Source organism: Salmo trutta, chromosome 12 (assembly GCF_901001165.1).
Source record: "Salmo trutta chromosome 12, fSalTru1.1, whole genome shotgun sequence".
Classification (NCBI taxonomy): domain Eukaryota; kingdom Metazoa; phylum Chordata; class Actinopteri; order Salmoniformes; family Salmonidae; genus Salmo; species Salmo trutta.
The window spans coordinates 9832274-9858123 of record NC_042968.1 but is presented as its reverse complement, the minus strand read 5'-3'; the positions used below and the strand labels follow the sequence as shown (position 1 = coordinate 9858123).

The 25850-nt window shown below is 43.2% G+C and overlaps 2 protein-coding genes across 2 annotated transcripts; one reads left to right on the top strand and one right to left on the bottom strand.

The window, feature by feature from the left end:
* Positions 1-1126: 1126 nt before the first annotated feature.
* On the top strand, positions 1127-7129 carry LOC115202905 (CKLF-like MARVEL transmembrane domain-containing protein 3). The gene is made up of 5 exons (XM_029767069.1): positions 1127-1438; positions 3764-3919; positions 4775-4870; positions 5317-5434; positions 6210-7129. Exons 1-5 carry the CDS (start codon positions 1319-1321, stop codon positions 6239-6241), a joined length of 522 nt encoding a protein of 173 aa, XP_029622929.1. The 5' UTR covers positions 1127-1318; the 3' UTR covers positions 6242-7129.
* LOC115202904 (CKLF-like MARVEL transmembrane domain-containing protein 4) lies at positions 7089-25656 on the bottom strand. Its single transcript, XM_029767067.1, has 4 exons — positions 24760-25656; positions 15769-15945; positions 11499-11597; positions 7089-9860 (listed from the first exon to the last, which is right to left on the bottom strand). Exons 1-4 carry the CDS (start codon positions 24943-24945, stop codon positions 9696-9698), a joined length of 627 nt encoding a protein of 208 aa, XP_029622927.1. The 5' UTR covers positions 24946-25656; the 3' UTR covers positions 7089-9695.
* Positions 25657-25850: the final 194 nt, after the last annotated feature.

Genomic DNA, 25850 nt, shown 5'->3' with positions numbered 1-25850 from the left:
CTTCATTTCTCAGAACAAGAATAGACTGACGAGTTTCAGAAGAAAGTTATTTGTTTCTGGCCATTTTGAGCCTGTAATCGAACCCACAAATGCTGATGCTCCAGATACTCAACTAGTCTAAAGAAGGCCAGTTTTATTGCTTCTTTAATCAGGACAACAGTTTTCAGCTGTGCTAACATAATTGCAAAAGGGTTTTCTAATGAGCAATTAGCCTTTTAAAATGATAAACTAACACAACGTGCCATTGGAACACAGGAGTGATGGTTGCTGATAATGGGCCTCTGTATGTCTATGTAGATATTCCATTACAAATCAGCCGTTTCCAGCTACAATAGTCATTTACAACATTAACAATGTCTACACTGTATTTCTGATCAATTTGATGTTATTTTAATGGACAAAAAATGTGCTTTTCTTTCAAAAACAAGGACATTTCTAAGTGACCCCAAACTTCTGAATGGTAGTGTATGTGTAGGTTTAAAGGGGCAATCAGCATTTGAAACAATAACAAAGCTTGGCCCTGGCCCATTTTGGTAAAAACCTGAAGGATATGGGGCTGGAGAAATGTAACCACTCTGAAATTCATAGACAGAGCTATGTATGCAAGGACTGACCATCAATGATATCAACATTGCAGTTTTAACCATGTTTCGAGGCTATATAGTGTTTGTTTACACCTAATTTGTTTACAATTATTGGAGTAAAACAAGCTTATATTTTGGGTTCTGATGGGGTACGGCAGTAGAACTAAGCTCATTGGGCATTTATATATGAGTACATATATCATTAATTTCTAAATCCCAAAAATTGATGTATCAACTGCAGATTGCCCATTTGTTTGTATAACCTAATCAATGCAACAACACAATTATCATGTATAAAAAATAAATACACCTTTGAAACCTAGGCCTGTATAATTTTTGAAACAATGTCAGATTACATGTAGGGCGAGTCCATTTCTACTTTATTCTTAAGTAATGTTTCTATTGCATTTTGAGCTGTTTATGACGTTCCCATAAAGTTGGACCATAGGCCTATAAGGTTAAAACAGATTATTTATAAAACTCGAGGGATACATCACAACAATTTTAACAAATACATTACAGTATTTTAGTTTTGACGCATGCACATATCCCACTCAACTAACATCTCTGGAATGCAGATGTTGCGCCTTTGTGAACTACGTTTTCGCACTGTCATTATTTCCGTTTCCACTTCAAGAAGCAACACTCTTTTTCGGGGCTTTGCATTTTCCACTCTCAACTCTTCCAGGCCGCTGGATTTGTAACCATTACTGAAGTCAAACGTTATCTTTGAAATGGGGGACATCGAAGCTCCCGGTACGACTGGACCGCGCCAAAGTGTCCTTCAAACGATTTTCCCAATCGCAAAAGAATTCGCATCTTCACGGAAAGGACAACTTCTTATTGCAGAAGTGGTAACGTAGCATTTCAAAGAAGATACTAGTGTCTTTATTTCCATTGTTTCTTCTGAATACTTTTCTTCAAAGCTGCCAAGACAAACAGATGCGTAGAAGTTTAGTTGGCGGGGGCGGGGGCGGGGTACACTCGATTTAACGGGTTTGTGCTATTCAGTGTAACGCTTTTGAACGCTCAAAAGTAGGTTTTTGTTAGGATTAATTTATCCTATCCTAACCAAGTCTTCAAACAGCTGTTTATGTAAACTATATGGAAAACACATCCATTGAATTCTGCCCATTTCTATTGAGGTCAATGTGTCCATCACACGGTTCTCATTTAGGCAAGGGAGCATTTTGTTTTCGTCAAAGGCGCTAAAAAATGATTTATGAATTAGTTAGCCACATATTTTTTTTTTACTTTGGAAGAAGGTTTTAAGTTTACGACTGACTACCTTTTAATTCAGGTGAGAACTTTGATTTATACCAGTTAAACGAAAGACATAATGCATATGGATCATTTTGGAGACATGTAGCCTGTAAACTATCATTCAACTACCATAGCCTAGTGTAGGCTAATTCATGTTTACACAAGCAAGCAATAGACCTTACATACAACAGTAATGTGTTCTATACGTCATGTGGTCAGTCTAATGTCGCAGCTCTGCTGTGTATTACTGTAATACTGGATAACTACTAATAGGTTTTCGACATGATGTGCAGTAGCCTATTGTAGGGACGCGTTTGCACATGCAATTAAACCAAAATGGTCATGGTAAAAATACATTTTAAAAGAGATAGTTTGCTAAAATTACAAACAAATGTAACTCCATTCATTCTTCAATGATTATTGATTATTTCAAACCTCAGATACCAGGAAGTGAAACAAGAGAGTGTGTCTGCTTAGACATCTTCACTGTAAAAGGGGTCATCACCAAGGATTTGAACCGATTGAACACATATGTTATTATCATGGACTCTCCTGTGTCTGTCATGTGAGATTCAGTTCCTGGATGTGCTGCGTAGAACAATGATCAACCCACTCAGTCTCTACTTAACTGACTCTGCTGGAGGGCATGTAGCCCAAAAGCTATACTGTATGGAATAGAGGGCTTTATTAGAGGGCTCTGGCTGACTGGCCCTATAAGGTAAAGGAATCAGTCTCCAAGAACAATGCAGTCTCTTTACACACACTTGGAATATGGTCCTCTCCCTTGTTTGTGCTAGAAACCACATTGGGTGCTACTATGACTTTAACCATTGGAAAACAATGGGAAAACTCACAATAAAATATGAAATATCCTGGTTTTAGTAGTGGCTCAAGACAGCTGGAAAACATATGCATGGAGTTTTTCATGATCGTTAATAGCTGGAATGGCAATAATGCTGCTTAAGTCATTTAGTTTGTCGCTCGTAGCATCCAATTTACAAGGAATGTGTTTTGTCAGAATTCTCAGAAGCCAGTTTTAGATTCCAAGATTCCCAGAGAATTTACCTTGTTGCTTTACTATCCAAGGACATATTTGGTAAGAACTGTTCCTGCTATGCAGAAACATAGCAGTGGGTGTCTGAGATGAGAAACGTTAGCCATGTCGAGGTCAGACAAAAGGTCTGATAAGCAGTTCTGCTGCGCGTTATGAAGATATTCAACGTTATTCGACGACGAAACACATTCTCAGTGTAAGATAGATGAACAGTGTGCTCAGGGTTGTGTCTATGAAAGTAGCCGTCTGTGTTGCATTCCGTGAGGAGTTCCCACCCCCAAGGTGAGCCTTGTCTACGGTTTTGATGACCCAGTGTAACAAATACAAGATGGCTCTGTGTAGGTAACAGTGCCTGGGCTTGTCTTGTCCGATGATGTTGACCGGGGAAACTCAGGACAAGGGGACGTAGGAAACAAGCACGATCACCAGAAATGCTTTACAAAGAAAACACAAACGTGTGATTCGTCGAGAGACCGCATGCTGATATTAAAGACTTATGGGGATCTTTGAAATCACAAAGACAGTTGCATCTTTCAGGGTTTGTTCTCAACCAGACAAACATGTTTCATGATTAGCTAAAGTGAACAATTACGCTGACACATTTGTGTATAAACAAGCAAAACCGTTTGAACTCACGTACAGTGTAGGCTTAAAGTGTGTCTGTGAATGTCTGTGTGGGCCTGTGTATGTTATTTGTCATTCAACAGCTGCATCTCCTTACAGCTTGAGACGGGAAATGTAATGGCTTCGGGTCACTGAAGCATTTCTTGAAAGGGAGATTTTGGACCAAAGTAACTATAGTACGCCTTGCATTCTATTAGTCACTTTCTCTATCTCTCCCTCCCTCTGTCTTCTCCGTCAGGCTCTGTCCCTCATCGCGTTCATCTGTTTTGTGGCGTCCACGGCAGCAGCCTTTGTCACAGCACCCCTCATTGAGTTCCTGGCTGCCCTCTTCCTCCTTTTTGCCTATTCCACCAAATTCAATGAGCGATTTAAGGGATTCCACTTCCCCCTCATGGTGAGTATACACTGAGTGTACAAAACATGAAGAACACCTTACTAATATTGATTTGCACCCCCCTTTTCCCTCAGAACAGCCTCAATTCGTTGGGGCATGGACTCTACAAGGTGTCGAAAGCATTCCACAGGGTTGCTGGCCCATGTTGACTCTGACGCTTCCCACAGTTGTGTCATGTTGGCTGGATATCCTTTGGGTGGTGGACAATTCTTGACACATGCAGGAAACTGTTGGGCGTGAAAAAAAAAACATTTCTACCACCATACACCATTCAAAGGCACTTAAATATTGTCTTACCCATTCACCCTCTGAATGACACACATACACAATCCGTCTCAATTAATTTAGGCTTAATAAGGCTTAAAAATATATTTTTTACCTGTCTCCTCCCCTTCATTTAAACATTTTCTTTACCTTAATTTAACTAGGCAAGTCAGTTAAGAACAAATTCTTATTTACAATGACATCTACCCCAACCAAACCTGGACGACCCTGGGCCAATTGTGTGCCGCCCTATGGGACTCCCAATCACGGCCGGATGTGATACAGCCTGGGTTCAAACCAGGGACTGTAGTGACCCCTCTTACACTGAGATGCAGTGCCTTAGACCGCTGCACCACTCGGGAGCCAGAGTGGATTGATTGAAGTGATTGAAGTGGATTTAATGAGTGACATCAATAAGGGATCATAGCTTTCACCTGGTCAGTCTATGTCATGGAAAGAGCAGGTGTTCATAATGTTTTGTACACTCAGTATATTTATAATCCACTTGGGTACAGTAGGGATGGTAGCCACTGCTGCCAATTGTAAAACAAATGTGAAACTACTTTTTCATTTGTATTATCTCTCTTTTAGGATTTTCTGCGCTGTGTCAGTGCGTCCATCATCTTTTTTATCATCTCCATAATATCAGTTTCAAAGTTCACAGACGGGGCCTCTAAAGCAGCAGGGGTAAGAAAAGCTCTTTGACACTATCCACACATCTCTCATCAAGCCTATGCCATGATCAGAGTTGTATCTCCTCAGCATTTACAGCACAGGTGTCAAACTCATTCCACCGAGGGCTGAGCGTTTGCGGGTTTTCGCTCCTCCCTTGTCCTTGATTGATGAATTTAGGTCACTAATTAATAAGGAACTCCCCACACCTGGTTGTCTTAACTGAAAGGAAAAAAACAAAAACCTGCAGACACTAGGCTTCCCATGGAAAGACTTTGACACCCCTGATGTACAGTATACACATTGAACTCAGAAGTTGTGTCTGGTTACTTCGCTGCATTACTTCATTGTGTCTGGATATCATATTACAGCTAGCTTCTGTCAGACAATTCACCCCCTTCTGGATTTACTAGCTGTTTCACGTTGATATCAAAGGTTCTCTTTTCTTCCACCCCCTCCAGGTGTTTGGGTTCATTGCCACCATTGTTTTTGCTCTAGATTTTTACTTCATCTTTAATGACCTGGCTAATTTCCTCAAACAAGGAGGGGACTCAGGTGACGAGCCACCAAGAACCTCAGGTAAAGCGTTCTTTCAAATAATGTCTAGTATATAGTATGATGTGAATCTACATTTTGTCCCCAATGCTACACACGGTAGCTGCTACAGTACCCCCTCAGAAACATTCAGTCCTTTCCTGTTCTTCCCAGAAAATGGATACAGGAAATATAAAAAATGAAAACTTAGTGCTGACCCTCCATTCAGGGTTTTTTGTTTCAGTCAGTTCTAAGGACATCTGTTTGGACAGTTTAGGAAAACAAATAAACTTGCAGTTTTCTGATAGAAATCATAAGCCACGTTGTGGACCACATGGCTCAAGTTTACTCAGCCAAGGGTCCCATAGGTCAGTGGGAGTGAATACTCATGGAGTGTGTTTGTGGAGTCAGCACGTCGTCTGTGAAAACCGGTGCAGATCGTTGGCTTCGTTCTGACCATGCTGAGTAGCTAGTCTATTCAATAAACGAAACATGGTGACATCTGAATTCTGATTTCTCATTTGCCATGAAACTGAATCTGAGCACAACCTAGTTGTTACTATACCATTTATATTAACTCTTCAATCATCAATGTTGTATGTGTTTTTACCGATCGTGATTAGCTTCCACGATTATAGAGACTTTATATTCATCTCTAACTTGAATTCCTAATCATTGCATGAGGATGTCAGAGACCACAGGCCTTCACTTCCCTCTTTGAAAGGGATAGGCAGAGGGGATGTGTCGTACACAGACAGACAAAGACATGCATTGCTTATACCCTCACTGTAAAAGTTTTTTTTTTTCTTCTGTGTTATAGAGTACAATGACTCAGACTCTGACTCAGACTGAAGCGTTCTAGCCCAGGGACCATGTACGTGTGTGTCGTCCACCATGCCTGGCAGGAAGACATCCATTCTGCAGACGTCAACGGCATCCTGAAGGATTCACATTACATTTTTAACTGACGTGAAAACAGGTTTCCAATCTCAGTCTTTAGCGCTTTGTAATGTTGGCACATACAATGATCATTTACGGTTACAGTATTATTTTCCAAATGTTCTAAAATTGCCCAAACTCTGAAATACATTTCTGAAGCTGTGAATGGACCGTGGTATTTTTAGTGATGGCTATTGGTTTACAGTTGCTCAGCCTCCATAATACCAAGAGGAGCATGGGGAACAAAGGCAGATGACACTACATTTTTACATTATTGAAAAGATTGGCAGCTGGTTGGCTGGTTACACCATCTGTCCAATCATCATACTTGCTTTGCTTGATTTTTCATTTTCTGGTGTCCTTTATTGAAAATGTTGCTGTATCCGATGTGATATCCTAGCATTAAAATCATTTTGTGACAGATCCATGTTCACTGAGCTGAGAAGACTGACTGTGCATGGCACTTAGCTACCGCCTAAATGGCCACTTCCTGTTTGAATTTGATTTGTCAGCATAATGTTTGTCTCTTTTCTTCCAATTCCGAAAACTTTTAATCATGGAAAAGCACTAGGAGACTTTTGTGATTGTGTTTGAAATGTAAACTGCAAATGTGGTAGGACTGCATTCAATTACTGAAAATGGTACACCAAAATGTTTTCCTATTTAGAAGGGTTTTCTTACCAGGTTTGTACATCAACCATTTGTCAATTTACAGGTCATGTAAAGAAAAGAAAGAAATCAGTTGATTTTCAGCCATTTGTAAGCTTTAATTTGTTTAATAAAAAATTAAGACATGTTCAACAGTATTTCCAAACCCATTTATTTTGAGACAAGGTTGTCACCATAAACTATAGTTTTGTTAAATCTACAGAAAATTCTTTACATACAACAATACAGATTTTAATACTGCTTCCTAGAGTACAATAAATACTTGTTAAGAAAATCAAGGTCAAACTTTAAAAAGATAAGAGCGGAGTGGTTCAAAACCTTGACACAAGCCATAACCTCTGCACGAAGCACTGTTGGTAAAGTTGTTTTAAGGACTTTACAAGAAACTGTAATATAAATACACCCAGCTCAAAATATTAGGTTATATTTACAGAGTGCTCTAGATTGTTAAGGACTTCACGAAGCATTAACTTGTATTGTTCCACTATAGTCACATCATTTCACTACTAGTTAAAGCAAGGATTACATATGAACTCACATGGCCTATTACTGTATGTTAGAGCATAATGTATTGCTAGATAAAGGAGATGGATCGACTACTGTGAAGTCAAGGCATAATATACGACTTAGAACAATCAACCCAGTCCTGAATAGAGAGACATAAATACACACATTTGATTGTCTATTCTTCACACAGTTTCAATCACAATCAACAGTTATTACGGTCAATTCATTCAAATTAAATCTGCAATTTGAGATTTGTAATGTCCCTGCCCTCACCTACAAAGTCATTAATTTAGTTAGGCCTTAAGATTGTTCCCACTGTCCTCACAAAGAATATTGGTTCATCAACTCTAAAAAACACAAAATATGATCACTTTGACAAAGATGGCATCTTTTAAAACATTTGTAAGATGTCCCACAACCAGGAGTGGGTGCACTTCAGTACATATAAAGCATCCACCGTGAGCAGTTCCTCTGGGGGTATCCTTACCCTAATCCACATATACATACAGTATTACCAGCAGGGTCAGTGGGATACAGAACACCCGGAATCACAATGTTGTGTAGATGTAAAACACACAATACTATTTAGAACCAAAAAATACAAAGACCAGAACACATGTCAACATTTCTAAAAGTCCTTCATCCTAGACACATTCAGTACAAACTTGCACATATGAACAGGCTACATCTCCATAAATGTGATCTCAATGTTCCTTGCTCTGTTCGTCTGTACCAGAACCAAAATAATACAGGAAGTTAAATTGACTGCGAGGGTGTTTTATGAAATAAGATATATGATAGCGTATGCTATATAAGATGAACAAGATCACACATTCAACTGAGATACATTGGTGCGCCATTCTGTGAATGAGTGTGCCGTGGACCCAATTATTAAGGCGGCAACATCTTTTGACAAATGTACGTGTTAGAATAGAACATAAATGATGAGTCAGCCAATACCTGAGATGTGCTATGGAGGCTGACCTCGACCAGCACCCGTTTATCAGTATTTCGTTCCATCATCAAAACGTACCACCATGTTAGTAACGTACCACTGTGCAATTTGTCTGTCACTCACTAGGCCAGATATACTAGAAGTACAACACCTATAAATGTCACGTTCGTACTCTTTAACCGTTCACAAATAGCACCCACACCAACTACATTGCCTTCAGAAAGTATTCACACCTCTTGACCTTTTCCACATTTAGTTGTGTTACAGCCTGAATTTCAATAAATTAGCAAAGAAAAATGTAAAAACATGTTTTCACTTTGTTATTATGGGGTATTGTGTGTAGATGGGTGAGACATAATCTATTTAATCCATTTTGAATTCAGACTGTAACAACAAAATGTGGAATTTGTCAAGAGGTATGAATATTTTATGAAGAAACTGTAAATCAAAAGTCCTTCAATAAAAAAAAAATTGTAAAAAACAAATACCTTCAATCTTCCTTCAAAAGTCCATGTGGTTCGGTGTTGTGTATTAGTGAGATGGTTACTTTACATATTCTACAGGCGAGAGAGACAACTGAACTTTAATGACATTGTGGAACTGAACTGTGTTGGGAATGTGTTTCAGGAGTATCTGAGATCATAAACGTAATAACCGGTTGACCTGCCTTAACGAATAAGCCTAAGCTTTTGGTCCTTTTTTTTGAAGTTCATGTTAAAAAAAAATCTCAATCAATTGAATTTATTAAATTGTTGTTCTCTTTGTGTGTCAGATCTGTAGTGTTAAAAAAAAAAAAAAATCCATATCTAAACAGACAGTGCTACCTGTACGTATTGCAAATAAAACACCCACCAAACCCTGTACAGTATGTGCTGGTGGCCACAGATACCAAGTCACACAGTCAAGAGCATTTACCAAACACGGGTGCAAGATTTCAAACCACGCTGAATTCAAAACCAGAAAAACACTTCATTAATATCAAATCAATGCTCTTGATGACTGTCGACAGAGGTAGATCTCTGAGCCAGTCTGTGTATTGGTACACTCAGGGGGATAGGGCTCTGAGTCCAGGCCTTGAGGAACTCTCGCCAATGGAGACCCACAAGTAAAGAGGCTGCAGTGCTCATCCATGGAGTGGGTACAGTGATTGGTTATGTCACTAGGGGGTAGTCGGAGAGAGGGTATGGTAAGATAGAAGCCCTAAATGTCAGTCTTGGTCTCAGAATGTCACCTCCATCAGGCCAGGTCAGACCGTGCCTCCATCTCTCCCCGGGAGGCAGTGCGGGCTCGCATGTACTCACTGGTCTGGACCGCCACTGAGCGCCCGTCACCCATACGCCATCTCTTCACCGCCAGGAAGGTGTTCACAGCGTACACACACGTCACCAGGAAGCCAAAGACCTGCACAGGAAGTGACAGAAACATGATTCAACACAACAGAATTTCTGTTACTATAATCTTAAAATAAATGTAGGTTTCCAAGTGGTACAGGAGGAAATGACACCTCCCTCCAGTCCTTCCTAATACTCTCACTAGTAAATGCATCTCAAATAGGGACTACTGTATAATTACACCAAGACATTTAGCGGATTAAACAGTAACACACAAAGTGTCTAATCTCTCTCCAAATCGCAGCCCTTTAAACAGCCTACGCGCCTAAAGAAATAGACAAGAGTGGAATTGAACAAATACACACCTCCCACGACTCCCTCCATCCCCCCCCAGCAGGAGAGCCCAGGGATTTAACTGGCCCCTTCCAGGCCTGAAAAAGCCCAGGATATTAAATAGAAACGTCCTGCTGAGAACATCTGTACCATATACGACTCAGCACAAATCCCCGGGCCACCGGCCGGGCGCCCGTAGTACACAGTTCTGCTGATCCAGCCTCGTGCACAACCACAGGAATCAAGGGACCAGCAGTACGTGCGAGGGCGTGCACGCTTTCTTATGTGTAAGGAAACAAGCAAGCCTTGCCAGACGATTCACATAATCTGCAAGAGATCATGGAGCGAGCGGTGCAGGGAATGAAAGGGAGAGACATCAAAAAATGGGTTGAGGGTTACAAAGAGAGTTAATAGTCAAACGAGAAAGAGACCGAGAGAAAGAGAACGGTAGAGCGAAAAAGAGAATTTAACAGAGAGCGAAACGAGAGAGAAACCAATGAGGTGTGACCTCTCTCTCTCTCTCCAACGAGGGGATTGGGGCTGAACTCCAGGGTAAACGTCCATGTCACAGCTCAGAGCTGACAAGACAGGAATCAGAAATCAGTTCATAACCTCCAGGGAGGGACTGAGACAGTAAATAGTGTGGATGTGGCAGCAGCAGGGTGGCCAATGGAGCCATGAACATTCACTGTGGCTCTGCTCACACATCATCAAGCTCCCAGCACTTCCCTGAACATGAACACTTTGCACCTGGGCTGGCCAATTACTGCCTAGCCAACTGATCCTCAAACCTCTCACACTGTCAAGCAGCTCGATGTAGCAGCAATTCTATTTTGGATTTATTATACCGTAGGTGGGGAGGAAATGCCATATGGACTTGGTGAAATGCAGTTCAGGCTACCTTCCACAGGGAGGCAGCAGTTAACAGGAAATGCAGTATAACGTGAACAGACAAAGAAAAGAAAATCAACAGAAAAACTTCAGGGAGGCTTGTAGCTAATAGCTAAATGTCTTGCATTCGATTTGATTATTGAACATATCTCTGAACATTGCATTTTATAGTAAAGGTCTCAGATGTATATTTTAGATACATATAGACAACTCTTCAAACAACAGAAATCCAGTGGGTCATGTAACACCAGCCACTGTTCTTTGCGTAGCACAATAATGGATCAAAGAACTCTTTCACAGAGACGGGAGTAGGGAAGGGAGGATGAGGGGGTGAAAGGAGAAAGACCAGACCTCAGCCTATGTTTCAGTGGTATACATCTGAGACAGACTAATGAACAGGGTGGTCACTCCCGAGAAGGCCCAGGTCAGGGGTCACAGGGAGTGACCAGGATGAGGATGCAGTGGGGCGGGACGGGGAACCCACCACTGCTGCGATCTCTGCTCCGGACTTGTGGTTGAGAGCAGCCAGGACCACAGAAGCCAGGAAGAAGAAGAAGGTGCTGGCTGCAGTGTTGACCAGGTCCTGTGGCGACAGACAGACAGACCACGCATATTAATTAACAGGTCATGTTTAGACTGATAGTTACTGTACATATTGTATGCACCAAGGAGTTAATACTAGCTTATCTCACCATGTTGTGCAGAGACAACGTTGAGTAATGTTTTAGGGTCATATGATTTAACAACTTTAAAAACCATCCCCACCCTAAAAGAAAACAAAAAACAGCACTATTTCTCAAAGGAACCTCAGATCACTCATCCAGCAATTATTTACAATGAATGTCAATGCGTAAAATGGCTTCGGTATACCACCCCTGCCTTGTCACAACACAACTGATTGGCTCAAATGCATTAAGAAGGAAAGAAATTCCACAAATTAACAAGGCACACATTAATTCAAATGCATTCCAGGTGACTACCTCATGTAGCTGGTTGAGAGAATACCAAGAGTGTGCAAAGCTCTCATCAAGGCAAAGGGTGGCTATTTTGAAGAATCTCAAATATAAAATATATTTTGATTTGTTTAACACTTTCTTGGTTACTACATGATTCCATGTGTGCTATTTCATAGTTTTGATGTCTTCACTATTATTCTACAATGTAGAAAATAGTAAAAATAAAGAAAACCCTGGAATGAGTAGGTGTGTTCACACTTTTGACTGGTACGGTATGCTCATGCTGTATTTCAGAATTGTAATATTTAAGTAACATATTATGATATCATTTTTTGAGTTTCTGTCATATCAAAGTTGCATATTTAGAGTCTCTGTAACCCACATCATTGTCATACTTGTCAATCCATCAGCTATCTACATTTTTGGAATTGTTTGTGCTGTTCTCTGTTGATAGTAATTGGCGCTGAAGCCAATCACTGAAGGTCCTTGTACAAGGACCTTATTATTCACATGAACATAGGACACTGTGTCTCCGTGAGCTTTCAAGATGTGTTGTTCTGGCTGGCTGACCAGTCCTTCAGTGTATGCTTAATAAATGTTTCAGCATGACTGGGGCAAGGCCCCCCATGTGAATTGTTGTGATGGGAGTCATAACCCACATCGTCTCACATGACACCAACTCTCTCCCACAGACTCACTGGAGAACCAGACTCAAGACTGAACACTAGCCAAGCGAGACCCTCAAAACCAGAACACTGGCCAAACCAGACTCAAGTCTCCCTTTTTTGCACCAACACACATGTACAGCTCAGACCACCAAACCACACATATACTGGAATCAGAGACAAATCAAGCCTGAGTCTCACACTTGGCTTCAGATGTAGGGCAAATCCTCTCTAATGCCTCACTCCCTGTATATGCAGTCTGTATGTGTGGCAGGTATAGAGAGTGTGTCTGAGTGTGATCTGTTCGGCAAGATGTGTGAAGAGAAAGCAAACGGTGCTCAGTGGGATGTAAAACTGTGAAAAGTGCTGTTTTTCCTGGGGTTTAATCTGTCTGATGTGTTTCTACAGCGGCGCTAGGCTATCTTGTAGAGCTGGATCTCCCACTGGACACACCACCATCACCAACACAATAGTAACAGCACAGCATACACTGGTCCAACTGGAGTTACTGGACTGATTTATCAGCGTCAATACTGCCATGCTCCCTCTACTACACACACCAGATCCAGCTCACCCTAGATCCAGATCACCCTAGATCCAGCTCACCCCAGATCCATCTCACCCCAGATCCAGCTCACCCTAGATCCATCCCACCCCAGATCCATCCCACCGCAGATCCATCTCACCGCAGATCCAGCTCATCCTAGATCCAGCTCACCCTAGATCCAGCTCACCCTAGATCCAGCTCACCGCAGATCCAGCTCACCCCAGATCCAGCTCACCCCAGATTCAGCTCAGCCTAGATCCAGCTCACCCTAGATCCAGCTCACCCCAGATCCAGCTCACCCTAGATCCAGCTCACCCCAGATCCAGCTCACCCTAGATCCAGCTCACCCTAGATCCAGCTCACCCCAGATCCAGCTCACCCTAGATCCAGCTCACCCCTAGATCCAGCTCAGCCTAGATCCAGCTCAACCTAGATCCAGCTCACCCCAGATCCAGCTCACCCTAGATCCAGCTCACCCTAGATCCAGCTCACCCCAGCACAATACTCTCTGGGAGAAACCATTCCCACATTCCACATGCACAGCAGCGGTTTGTAAAGCAGTAGCAAAAGATGGAGCGCCTGCCTTTAAATACCCCAGTCAAACCGCTGCCTCTCGCTTTCTCTCTGCAGAGTGACACACATCTCCAACCCCTCCTTCAACCTCAGCCCCGAGGCAGAGAGGCAGGCAGGCCGCTTAGACTTACTGGCTTCTCTGGGAGACGGGGAGATGTCAGCAAGCTCAGCATTTGGCAGAGCAGTCCGGGACTCTCTGGAAGCCAGAAAGTGTGAGTGTGTAAGGAGTGGTCTTTCGATGAGGAGGGCTGTCGAGGCTCTAGTAGCTATATCCCCTTCAAATGGCTCTACCAAATGTTTTCAGCTGCGTGTTTATGCTGATTTAGACAAGGATTAAGGCAACAGGAAGCACGCATATGCAAACAAACTCTCTGAAGTGGGGGTAGACTTCATGGAAGAAGAGTTACCAAAAACACATTGCAGAATACATTCAGTTCAACACTCTTTTCGTGTAAAATCGATAAAAAGAGAAGCATAATTATTGCATGTCTTCTGCTTGGGTGGCAAAATACAGAGCTAAAACAACTGCATTGAAAAACTTTTCCTGGAACACCCTCTGAGATAACTGAGTGAAAATAATTTCAATGTAAGAGAGGAGGGCTGTGCGAGCACAACAGGTTAATCACAATAGCAATGAATGGACCCTGCTAGGTAAAACAGCACGGGGCCTGACAGAGACGTGCCTTGGCACAAACAGCAGAAACTACTAATGCACACACAGACAGGACGGCATTGCACACTATTTCAACAGATGCCAAGATTCAAGGAAAATAAACCATACAGCTACATATTCAAGAGGAATGCACGGTTTAATCAGTAGTCAAGCAAAGTAAATAAATAATACGCTGTTTGTGATTTGCCACAGGTTCATCCATCAAAACAGAAACCTTCGCTCCACTCAAGCCAACACACTGCCTGATTTCCATAAAGAGCTGGCGCAGCAGGATCTGCAGTAAAGTGAGAAAGGGATAACCTGCAAACCAGATCAGCATACAGTATGCTCTCACACTCAAAGGGAGACTCTACTTGGCACAATGTCAAAGATCCAGTCAAGAGGCCACTTCAGGTTCTTCCACAGGCTGCTATTCCACTCGTGCATGTACTGAGATTTCTGTTCCCAGCCTCCTCGTTTCTGAGCAAAAACTTTCCCAGCATTCATTGGGCCAGCATTCACCCACATTGAAAACTGTCAGTGTGTGTGGTCACCCTTCTCTGTGCTGTCTCTCCCTGGCATGACAGTTGGTCATTTGAAAGTCTTTGTGTGGAGAGACAACAGAGCAAACCGGCTGAGACAATGCATGGCCGTTGTGGAAACGCCACAAAAAGAGAGCCCGTCTCTGCCTAGCACAAGACGGACCAACGCCACCCAATCCAGAGACACGGCGTCACACAGATCACCGAGGGGGCAGGGAGAGAAAAAGAACACTAATAATACTGAACTCACTCCCCTCAGCTAGAGCCAACAATGTATCGGACTAATCAAATGACCTCTAACCAAATGTGACATTTCCAGGAGCCTTCACTCACCAACTCTTTCGTAAAGGTTACCTCAGAGAGCTTTATTTAGAGCATTACCAAACATACCACCGAACACAGGTTTGAGATGACAGGGTCAAATAGCACATCGTTGGACTGAGATATGGACATATTGAATTATGGAGATACAAAGATGTTTTGTTGACATGGTGCAGCGTTCCCGTCTTTTTCCAAGGGTCCTGCATACCCACCACTGACATTTTCTATGACCGCATTTTTTTGGACTCATTCGTCACCCACATTGTATAGGCAAGTGCACTTTCAGCAAATTCAGTTTACCCTCAGTTCAACTGATCAACTTTTATTTGATCAAACTTCATGTCAAGTTGCTCTTATACCTATATAATAGCACTGTATTTAAACTAGTCCCAACTTTAGTCTCAAAACAAAGAGACCAACCCTTATCGACATCTAAACCAGACTCTTGCCTCCAGTAAGAGGATGCGATTGGTCGGTGTGCGTTGGTGGTATACACACCGTCAGGCTCCAGTTGACGTGGGGCACTTTGGTGTGCAGACTCAGGCTGAAGACGAGGAGGAGGACGCTGGTGACTACAAAGGCACTGCAGCTGACAAACTCAAAGAAGTAGACCCCTCCGCAGGGTAGGCACAGCATGATGGTCTCTATGCAGATGAAGGCTATGAGGGCCAAGGCCTGCAGAGAGGGAGGAGGAAGAGGGACAGGTCAAGGACAACCTTAAAATAAAACTATAAACACGCAGTCCTACTGTAGAGTGGGTAGAGAGTGTGTCGTTATGATACTACCCACGTCAACCCATACAAATCCATTCAGTCAGAAGGAGTATAGCCAACGTTCGTGAAAACCACAATTGACACAGGACCGCTTGCGTTTTTATATTGTCAATTCGTCATTTGAGGCATGCCAGGGGTTAGCCATTTAGTCACGGTAACTATAGATCAACTAGTGACACTAACCACGTTTCTTTCACCGTACACCAACGTTTCCAGAACTTTGATGAGACTGAGGTGACTGGTGCTGATGGTGGCATTGCCTTGGGAAGTGAGTGAGAGGAGCCCACAACCTCACTGCGAACAGTTAACTGATATATTTTCCCTCCCATTCATCACTCCACCACAGTGATGGGGGAGAACTCGGAGGTTAATGTGTTATTTAGGGGTTCCGTTGCAATCAGCCCGACTTTCCACAAACCTCAGACCAGCAGATTACAGGTTGGTCCGCATGAGCCTGGGGGGAAATAGAACCACCGCCATCACCGCGCATACACATTCCAGGCTTTGTCCCATCTGGGCCGGGCTCAGACCGGATCTAGTTGCCTGACAGATCTAAATAAAGAATCTGTTCCTTCTGGGATAATGGGCCCAGTCCAGCTTGTATCATCAAAAAATGTATGAGCTCTGTGACAGGAAGTCTGAGAATTACAGGCATGCTAATGCACACACTTAGCACCCTTGCCATGTACACATTCACACCACCTTGAGAAAGCTAAAAGGTGGGTAATGGACCATTCCCTAGTCACATCACTCAGTGCCTGAGGAAGAGAGAAAGAGAGGGAGGTACAACTATTTTGGTATCATCATCAAAAGTGACATCACACACACACACACGGAATATCTTTCCTTTTTTTCTCTCTCTCCTCCCACCACTTTTCAAAAGGCCCGTTCCTAAGGGGAGCCTTCAGGTGTCTTATGCAGATGCTTGGTTTCACAGCTTTGACAGGGAAGTCACATGACTTCACGACAGCCTACGACTCCCCGCATGGGACTTGGGACAGCCAAGCGTCTGAGGATCTGCTTACAGGCCAGAACTCTAAAAGTACCAATTCCAAAGTCTGGGATTTAACCTAAAGAATCCATCCCTAACAAACCTTATCAAGAAGCCATGAGACACACAGATTTGCACACGCGTACACTTCATGCTGTTTCTATAATGTCCTGCTCAGATTTCTTGTCTGTTTTCCATGCTCTTTTGAAATGCAGATTGAGCCAGGCCTCTCTGTGAAGAGCCAGCTCCTGTTTTGTACTGGTTAAATGGAAAGGGTGATTGACAGGCAACGATTTCCATGGCAACAGTGGGACTTGAATATGCAGATTCGCCTCCCTTTTTAGCCGTGATATTATCTTTAGACAGAGCAAAACATCTCACCTCTGTACAATTATCTGTAATGGCGTTGGAGACAATATGAATCCTATGATTTATGTGTAAAAAATTACCATAATTATGAAGTTGGACAAAAGACCAATCCGTCTGTAATATTAAAAATGTTCATGAAAAACAAAACGCATTTTCTATAAAATATGTTGGCGCAGTGTCAAGGCCCAATCCATCCTGTCTTTTTCTGGGTCAAACACACGGCTGATCATAAGCCACTCTTTTTCCTCTCCATCCAAGTCATATATTATCCTGAAGAACAAGTTTGTGATACCTTAAGGATGAGTTAGTTATCCATCTGACAACGACAGTTTTCTACAGAATAGAAACCGTTTCCGATTCTGTCCACGTCCGAATTTGCTGTAAAACTGGCATCTTAGTTGCCTGAGATAGGAGACAACGGACATGAGAAGTGAAGGGAGTAAATAAACCAACCAGTATATTGGACCAGATGCTGATGGGAGCAGCAGGGAGCCATCTGGTCGTGTTTCTTCTGACCAGCTCCCCTCCTTTCCTCACCTCTCCTCCCTAGCCGCCTGTGTCTTAAACCTGCCAACCCGGTTAATGAACAGAACAGGGGACTGCAACAGGGCTTCTCATCACAACACTCCTCTGTTTCTGACACATAGAGTTGTTGAGGCAGGAGAGCACTTAGGCTACACTCCTGACAGGTTCTCTGGCTAACCACCCATCGCACGTTACACATCTGCTGCAATTACAGCCTTGCGAAGGCCAAACACTGCGCTCAATCTCACGCGGACACACAAGCATGCACACAGTCACGTGCATGCAAGCGTATTATTATTTCAGAGCGGCAAATCTTTGTCAAGGTCACACTTACAGTAGGTACCTCTGCGAGGAATTCATTCGGGCCTGTGTCTTTCTCTGTGGCAGCCAATTGAAACCGCATTAGAGCTGTGTTTGCCTGGGTACACACTGCGTGACATTACAACATGGACGTGTCCAGACTGGGGGTGGATGAAGTCATCGCTGAATCGTGATAAAAGCAGCCCTTCCCGGGCCCAGTGTGGAGCAGGTGTCAGACAGGGAGGGGGGAGGGGATGGGGTTACTATGCATGCTGGGTAAGTGTGTAACTAATGATTATATGTCAACCTCCCCCCACCCTGCTCCAAATTCTCCCATTCTTCATCTCGGGGATTAGGTACATTGAGAGTTGCTTGCAATGGCCACTTGGGAGTCAGATTCCAGTCTTGTTCACCATCTGTTGTGGCCAGAAAATGAATGGAGAGAAACAGAGTGCAAAAATAACCGTTTTTCTCCTGTTTCTTGATGCCAGAGATGTCTGCAGAGCCAGAAACTCCGCCTGTCATGTGTGTTTGTTAAAGACCAGTCTGAGAGAAACACTAGAACAGAACACAGTCTCTCCAGAATGGGAAGTGCTCGCTGACACGGCACAGCATCTGGTAAATTCATTTAGCTCCATACACAGCCTGCAAAAAGGGGCCTTCAATAATATTTAACTTTCCCTTGTTAAAGCACCACAAAAAGATATCTACATTACAAGGTCCATTGACACAAGTGAATAGCTATGTAACAACTTAATCCAAACGGCAACACTCTACAAAAGAGATGAAAAGGGAGTTTTATTTTTGGTATTATAAAGGCCACAGTGTAAATTACATTATAAACAGTACAAAAAGGAGGGACTGTCAAAATCTGATTGGTAAGAGCTGATTGGGTTAGAGCTGACTGGGTAAGAGCTGATTGGGTTAGATGACTTCAGCTCTGTGGAAATGCTTAGAGGAGATGAGATCCACAAAAAGCCTGTTGTCACGAGACTTTTCACACCCGTGTAAAGTTTCATCATAGACTGACACAAAGAAAGGTTCTCTGAAAGTGATAGCACCAGTATCCTGGGACTACTGCTTCTCCCAGTAACACCAAGTCAACCTTCAGAGTGTTTATGTTACAACAACCTCTACGGGACCAGAGACCAAGAGGGTGTGGCTGTAGGAACAGTTCCCATAGTAAAGTCCTTAGGGTGAGGTAAACATGCTGACGGGAGTAGGGTTTCACCTCAACTTAACTAATGTGACATATACTATTACACACAACCCTCCTGATTTGACCAGCAAGGTTAGCACCCGAACATTCCTCTTTACTAGCCCACAAAGTATGCTTTTTGATTTATAGCTGTGATTTTATGTAACTGAATAGCCAATTAGGGAAGGATAACTTTTCATCATCAAACCTCCCTTTAAACTAGGCTTAAGTCCATTATCACTAGTTTAATTTAATTCAACAATATCAATCATCAACTCTGCACTAATGCGGATTGAACTGGGATGATCCATTAACATTGAGAGTGCTTTTGTTCAGGGAAAAACTGGGCACATTTACAGATGAGTTACAATGAGCGGTGTTTTGAGGCCCTTCAAGTCAGTCAATCATTGTCCAGCGGCAGTGGAAAAGGCTGTGGCATACATACACTCCAAGGTCAACTGACAGTCAAACCGAGCCTAAACATGTGAGCTCTGCTATTGTAAAACTATCATGGTCAACCTTGAGCATATTTCCTCATTGAGCTGCCGTGACTAAATGTCAGGAATGTGTTATCAACTCCTCTGTACTATCGTTCAAATGAAACCCCCCTTACATAGGAAGCATAGCATAGCAAATCAAATCGTATGTCACATGCACCGAATACAACAGGTGTAGACCTTACAGTGAAATGCTTACTTACAAGCCCTTAACCAACAATGCAGTTTCAAAAAAATCCCTAAAAAAAGTAAGAGATAAGAATAACAAATAATTAAAGAGCAGCAGTAAATAACAATAGCGGGGCTATATACAGTGGGTACTGGTACAGAGTCAATGTGCGGGGGGCACCGGTGTCGAGGTAATTGAGGTAATTATGTACATGTCGGTAGCAGCAGCGTAGGGTAACCATTTGTGGGTAGCCATTTGATTAGCTTTTCAGGAGTCTTACGGCTTGAGGGTAGAAGCTGTTTAGAAGCCTCTTGGACCTAGACTTGGCACTCCGGTACCGTTTGCTGTGCGGTAGCAGAGAGAACAGTCTATGACTAGGGTGGCTGGAGTCTTTGTCAATTTGTAGGGCCTTCCTCTGACACCGCCTGGTATAGAGGTCCTGGATGGCAGGAAGCTTGGCCCCAGTGATGTTCTGGGCTGTACGCACTACCCTCTGTAGTGCCTTGCGGTCGGAGGCCGAGCAGTTTCCATACCAGGCAGTGATGCAACCCATCAGGATGCTCTCGATGGTGCAGCTGTAAAACCTTTTGAGGATCTAAGGACCCATGCCAAATCTTTTCAGTCTCCTGAGGGGGAATAGGATTTGCCGTGCCCTCTTCACGACTGTCTTGGTGTGCTTGGACCATGTTAGTTTGTTGGTGATGTGGACGCCAAGGAACTTAAAGCTAGGACTGTGTGATATGGCCTAAAAGTAATATCTCAATTTTTTCAGAGGTTTGGACGATTCACGATATGTATCTTGATTTCTTGTTTTTCTCTAAACAAATTAAAAAAGCCCAAGACCTTTTATTAAAATAAAAGAATATACAAGGCCTCAAGGCCTATTTGTGCAAAACAAATTAACAACACAAATGAATAACACACACCCACACGTCTATTCTATTGTTTAGGAATGTCTGACCAATAGCTGTTTGAATATGTAATTTATATAATCATTTTGATTCAAAATGTATTAATTTAGTTAATTTGTTATAATTAAAACAGCCTGTGGATATTTGCTATTGGATTGGCAGAATGACACAACTACTAACACAGCCTACAGCTGGCCTGAACATAACTTTTTGAATGCACTTGGATTATCCAATGTCACACTTACCGATGGCGAGGTGAAGCCTGTGCCCAAAGCACTGCAGGCGGGTCCAGTTGTTCAAGAGCAATGCTTTTATCGTGTTACTCCTGCTGTCAGTTGTCACGTACACCTGTCGGTCTTCGCTCATCTTGCACAATGCCAGAGAGTCTTTGAGACCCTGGGCTATTACTTCACCCGTATGATCATCGGGGAAGTAAGACGTCTGGAGGCAGACATTTAGCAATTTCCAGTCTTCATTTATGTAGTGGACTGTCAAACTTAGGTATAGCGCTGATGTTCTGCTTGACCATAGATTGGCTGTGGTGGAAAAATATGAAACACTAGACAGCTTCTCTGCTACTCTTTCGCGGGTAGCAGTGTATAATGGCGGCAGGGCTTCTTCCGTGAAACATAAGACCTCTTAAACCCGAACCACTTCCATATTACTGAAAAAACATTGCTGCCCTTTTTGGGTATGATTTCATCCTCATGAGAGGCTGAGCTGGCTTCCTCACTTTCCATTTTGGTGGAACTCTTACCGCCGCTACATTTCTCCGGCGTGGTTACAATTTGTGACAGGCTGTCTAGGGTTGTGATTGGTGGATAACCTCTGTGCACGTGTTGTCACGTAATTGGGACATGATTCGACAATGGGCTGACAGAGAAGAGACAGTGAGATGCTGCATTTGTATAACGTTACAACATTATAACAGAACCTCGCTTCTTTGCGATAGACATTTTCCATATCGCGCTAAAACATAAAGTCGAATATATCGAAAAAACACTTGATATATTGCCCCGCCCTACTTGAAGCTCTCAACCTGCTCCACTACAGCCCCGTCGATGAGAATGGGGGCGTGCTCAGTCCTCCTTTTCCTGTAGTCCACAATCATCTCCTTTGTCTTGATCACGTTGAGGGAGAGGTTGTTGTCCTTGTACCACACGGTCAGTCTCTGACCTCCTCCCTATAGGCTGTCTCATCATTGTCGGTGATCAGGCCTACCACTGCTGTGTCATCAGCAAACTTAATGATGGTGTTGGAGTCATGCCTGGCCGTGCAGTCATGAGTGAACAGGGACTGAGCACGCAACCCTGAGGGGCCCCCATGTTGAGGATCAGCAGGGTGGATGTGTTGTTACCTACCCACACCACCTGGAGGCGACCCGTCAGGAAGTCAAGGATACAGTTGCAGAGGGAGGTGTTTAGTCCCAGGGTCCTTAGCTTAGTGATGAGCTTTGAGGGCACTATGGTGTTGAATTCTGAGTTGTAGTCAATGAATAGCATTCTCACATAGGTGTTCCTTTTGTCCAGGTGGGAAAGAGCAGTGTGGAGTTCGATTGAGATTGCGTCATCTGTGGATCTGTTGGTGCAGTATGCAAATTGGAGTGGGTCTAGGGTTTCTGGGATAATGGTGTTGATGTGAGCCATGACCAGCCTTTCAAAGCATTTCATGGCTACAGACGTGAGTGCTACAGGTCGGTAGTCATTTAGGCAGGTTACCTTAGTGTTCTATGGTGGTCTGCTTGAAACATGTTGGTATTAGAGACTCAGTCAGGGAGAGGTTGAATATGTCAGTGAAGACACTTGCCAGTTGGTCAGCGCATGCTCGGTGTACACGTCCTGGTAATCCGTCTGGCCCAGCGGCCTTGTCAATGTTGACCTGTTTAAAGGTCTTACTCACATCGGCTGCAGAAAGCGTGATCACACATTCGTCCGGAACAGCTGGTACTCTCACGCATGTTTCAGTATTACTTGCCTCGAAACGAGCATAGAAGTTATTTAGCTCATCTGGAAGGCAGCTCTCGGCTGTGAAAGCTAGACTAATAAAGTTATACAGTGGCTAGGTCCATGAAGCCAACAGGGCTTGGTTGGCAGACATGATGAAGGTGAGATAAGGTGAGATAACATTCAGACGTCCTGCCCAGTGCAGGTAGACTGGCATGAATAGGAAAGATTGGAAAGACCTGTCGCATTCACACATGTCATTTTTTAAGAACAAATTGTCATTTACAATGACGGCCTAGGAACAGTGGGTTAACTGCCTTGTTCAGGGGCAGAACGACAGATTTTTACCTTGTCATCTCGGGGATTCAATCTAGCAACCTTTCGGTTACTACAATGCTCTAACCACTAGGCTACCTGCCATAATGTCACTGGGAGTTGTGCCGTCTCCACTGCACATTTACATTTGCCCTGGGTAACGGTGGTGAAAGACATGACTTCCTGTTTGACCTCAGTGTTTTGTTTGTTTTTATGTAACCTCTAGTTGGTCAGCTTCCTCCAACTATGACATTGTAATTACATGCTTATTTTTGTCAGTATCATCTGACCGAGAAGTAAACATCCACCTGGGCACCGAGCGTTGCTCTCAGCACAGACTTTTACACGCAGGCTACAGATGTCTTTCTCAAAGACATATCTCTCCGGTGTGTGTGATTCTCTAGGTACACCTCTCCCACTGTTCTCCTTGTCAGACTGGTACTGTGCCTTTTCTGGCTTTGAATCCACTGAACATCAAAACTCTTCGTACAATGAGTTCACTTAAAGAGTCTGTGTGTGTGTGTGTGTTGACCGCTGTACAGGACAACAGAAGCCAAATTACGTTCTATAAGCGGTAAGGAAGCAATATTCAAACATGGCATCTTCTGAGTAGGGGGCTTAAGTTGTTTCCCTTCTCACTGTATGCACTTAATTACTTCCTTGGTTCCACTGGTTTCCCCCCACTGTGCATACAGTGCTTCATCTGTAGGCTACGTGAGAGCACCATCTCTGACTGAGCAGTTTGGCACCAATAGATGGGACAAAACTCTGGCTGAGACGTTTCCTCTTGCAGCTGAATTATCCTAGCTTTGGGAGGCATCATCTTCCTTTGTTGTTGTTGTTGTTGTTTTCTCCCTCCTAGACATCTGGTTTTAGGTGTACTGGCTCAAACCCCACATTGAACTATGCTGTTTCCCCTTCCTGTAAACTGCTTAGAGAAATGTTGCTGATTTCTTGAAAATAAACTATAGTCATACAATTGTTAGAACTGGTGTTGATATGGAATTCTTTCTAGTAGAGGAATTTGTCATTATTTGGGCTACTTCCATTGCAATATTATGTACTGCCTTCATGTACATATCAACCTCATACCTCGTTAACTGATATGGTACTGTTACTCCCTGTATATAGCGCCCTTCTTGTGTATTTTATTTTTAAAACTCTGCATTGTTGGGAAGGGCTCGGCAGCAAGCATTTCACGGTAAAGTCTTAAACCAGTTGTATTCGGCACGTGAGACAAAATTTGATTTGAAAACATTTGAAAGTGTAGCATAGTGGACTGTGGGTGAGCCACATGCAAACTGGGTTACTATTATGTCACTGTGCCTAAAGAACCAGGCCATCTCTCAAAAACAGACAAGCACAGGCTACACGCGTACAAACGCAAACACTGTAGGTTACAACGCACATCATTTAAGTTTTTATATGCACATCTTTAACACGTCAGTCGCCTAGTCATGCAGTCTGTTGAATGATTTGACTTAATTATTTAACTTACCACTTCAACGGCCTTTAATATGCCAAAGTGTGACTTCAGGTACTCAAAGTCACACCTAATGCCACCCAAAACATTCCTTGAGTGTACGGGCTCGGTGGTGGGCTGGTATGGGCTACTTGCTCCGGAGATCATGGAAGTGTTGGAGGCCTCGCCATGAAACCCCTCCGCCTCCTCGCTGTTCCTCATGATTTCACTGTACGCTCCTACACGCACCGGAACTTTTAGTACAGTAGCCCAGTGGATTCCTCACCGTGTGGCTTTGAAAACAAAAAAACACTTTATGCAATACGCGAAAGGGAAAAAATAAAAACTCACGTTTGATGCGACGATCGCACAAGCTACTTTGTTGTGGCGAACATTTTTTTTACCGGGTAACAATGCTTATTCCGCGAATATTCCTCGTTGATCAAATGCTGCTTCCATAAAGAATGTGATACAAATTGCCTTACAGTTGCGCACTAGTGTAAGGGACGATTCTGGTTTGTTCTGCACGCACCGAAAACACCTATTCATGGAGTTGGAGAAACAGGCGAGCTACATTCCGCTCCTTTGTGATACTTTTATGTAAATAACAAAATCCATCATGGCCAGAAGAAACGAGACATGTCGTTTTTACACCATGGCGTGTGTAGCCAAAAGTTCTGAGCTGAAATACAAATGATGTTACGGTTGCTGTAAATGTAAATTCTTCGCCCCAAAAAAACGGCACATTCCTGTATGCACACGCTTTAAAACGTATTTAAATGCTTGAAGACGCCCATCGGATATAGTAACTTATGGTAGTTTTGGGCCCGGGGGCAGTCTTTACTATCCCCGTTGATCGAATTGTAAATAGTGAAGAGCTTTCCCGATGTGTGTATCATCGTTCGTTGATAGATACTGCGTAGGTTTGCCCAGCAGGGCGCGGAGAGTGGTGGTCTACGATCGTGACGTGTACACAGGTGTACACTGATGATGCTTTGGCAGGTAGGCCCCATCATCTCTATGGCTTGGCCTACTGTATAGTGTTTGCAATAGTAGCCCGATTACTGTAACATATTACAGTATTCTGTTCATCCACTATGCAGTGGTCGTTTGGAGTGGACAACATA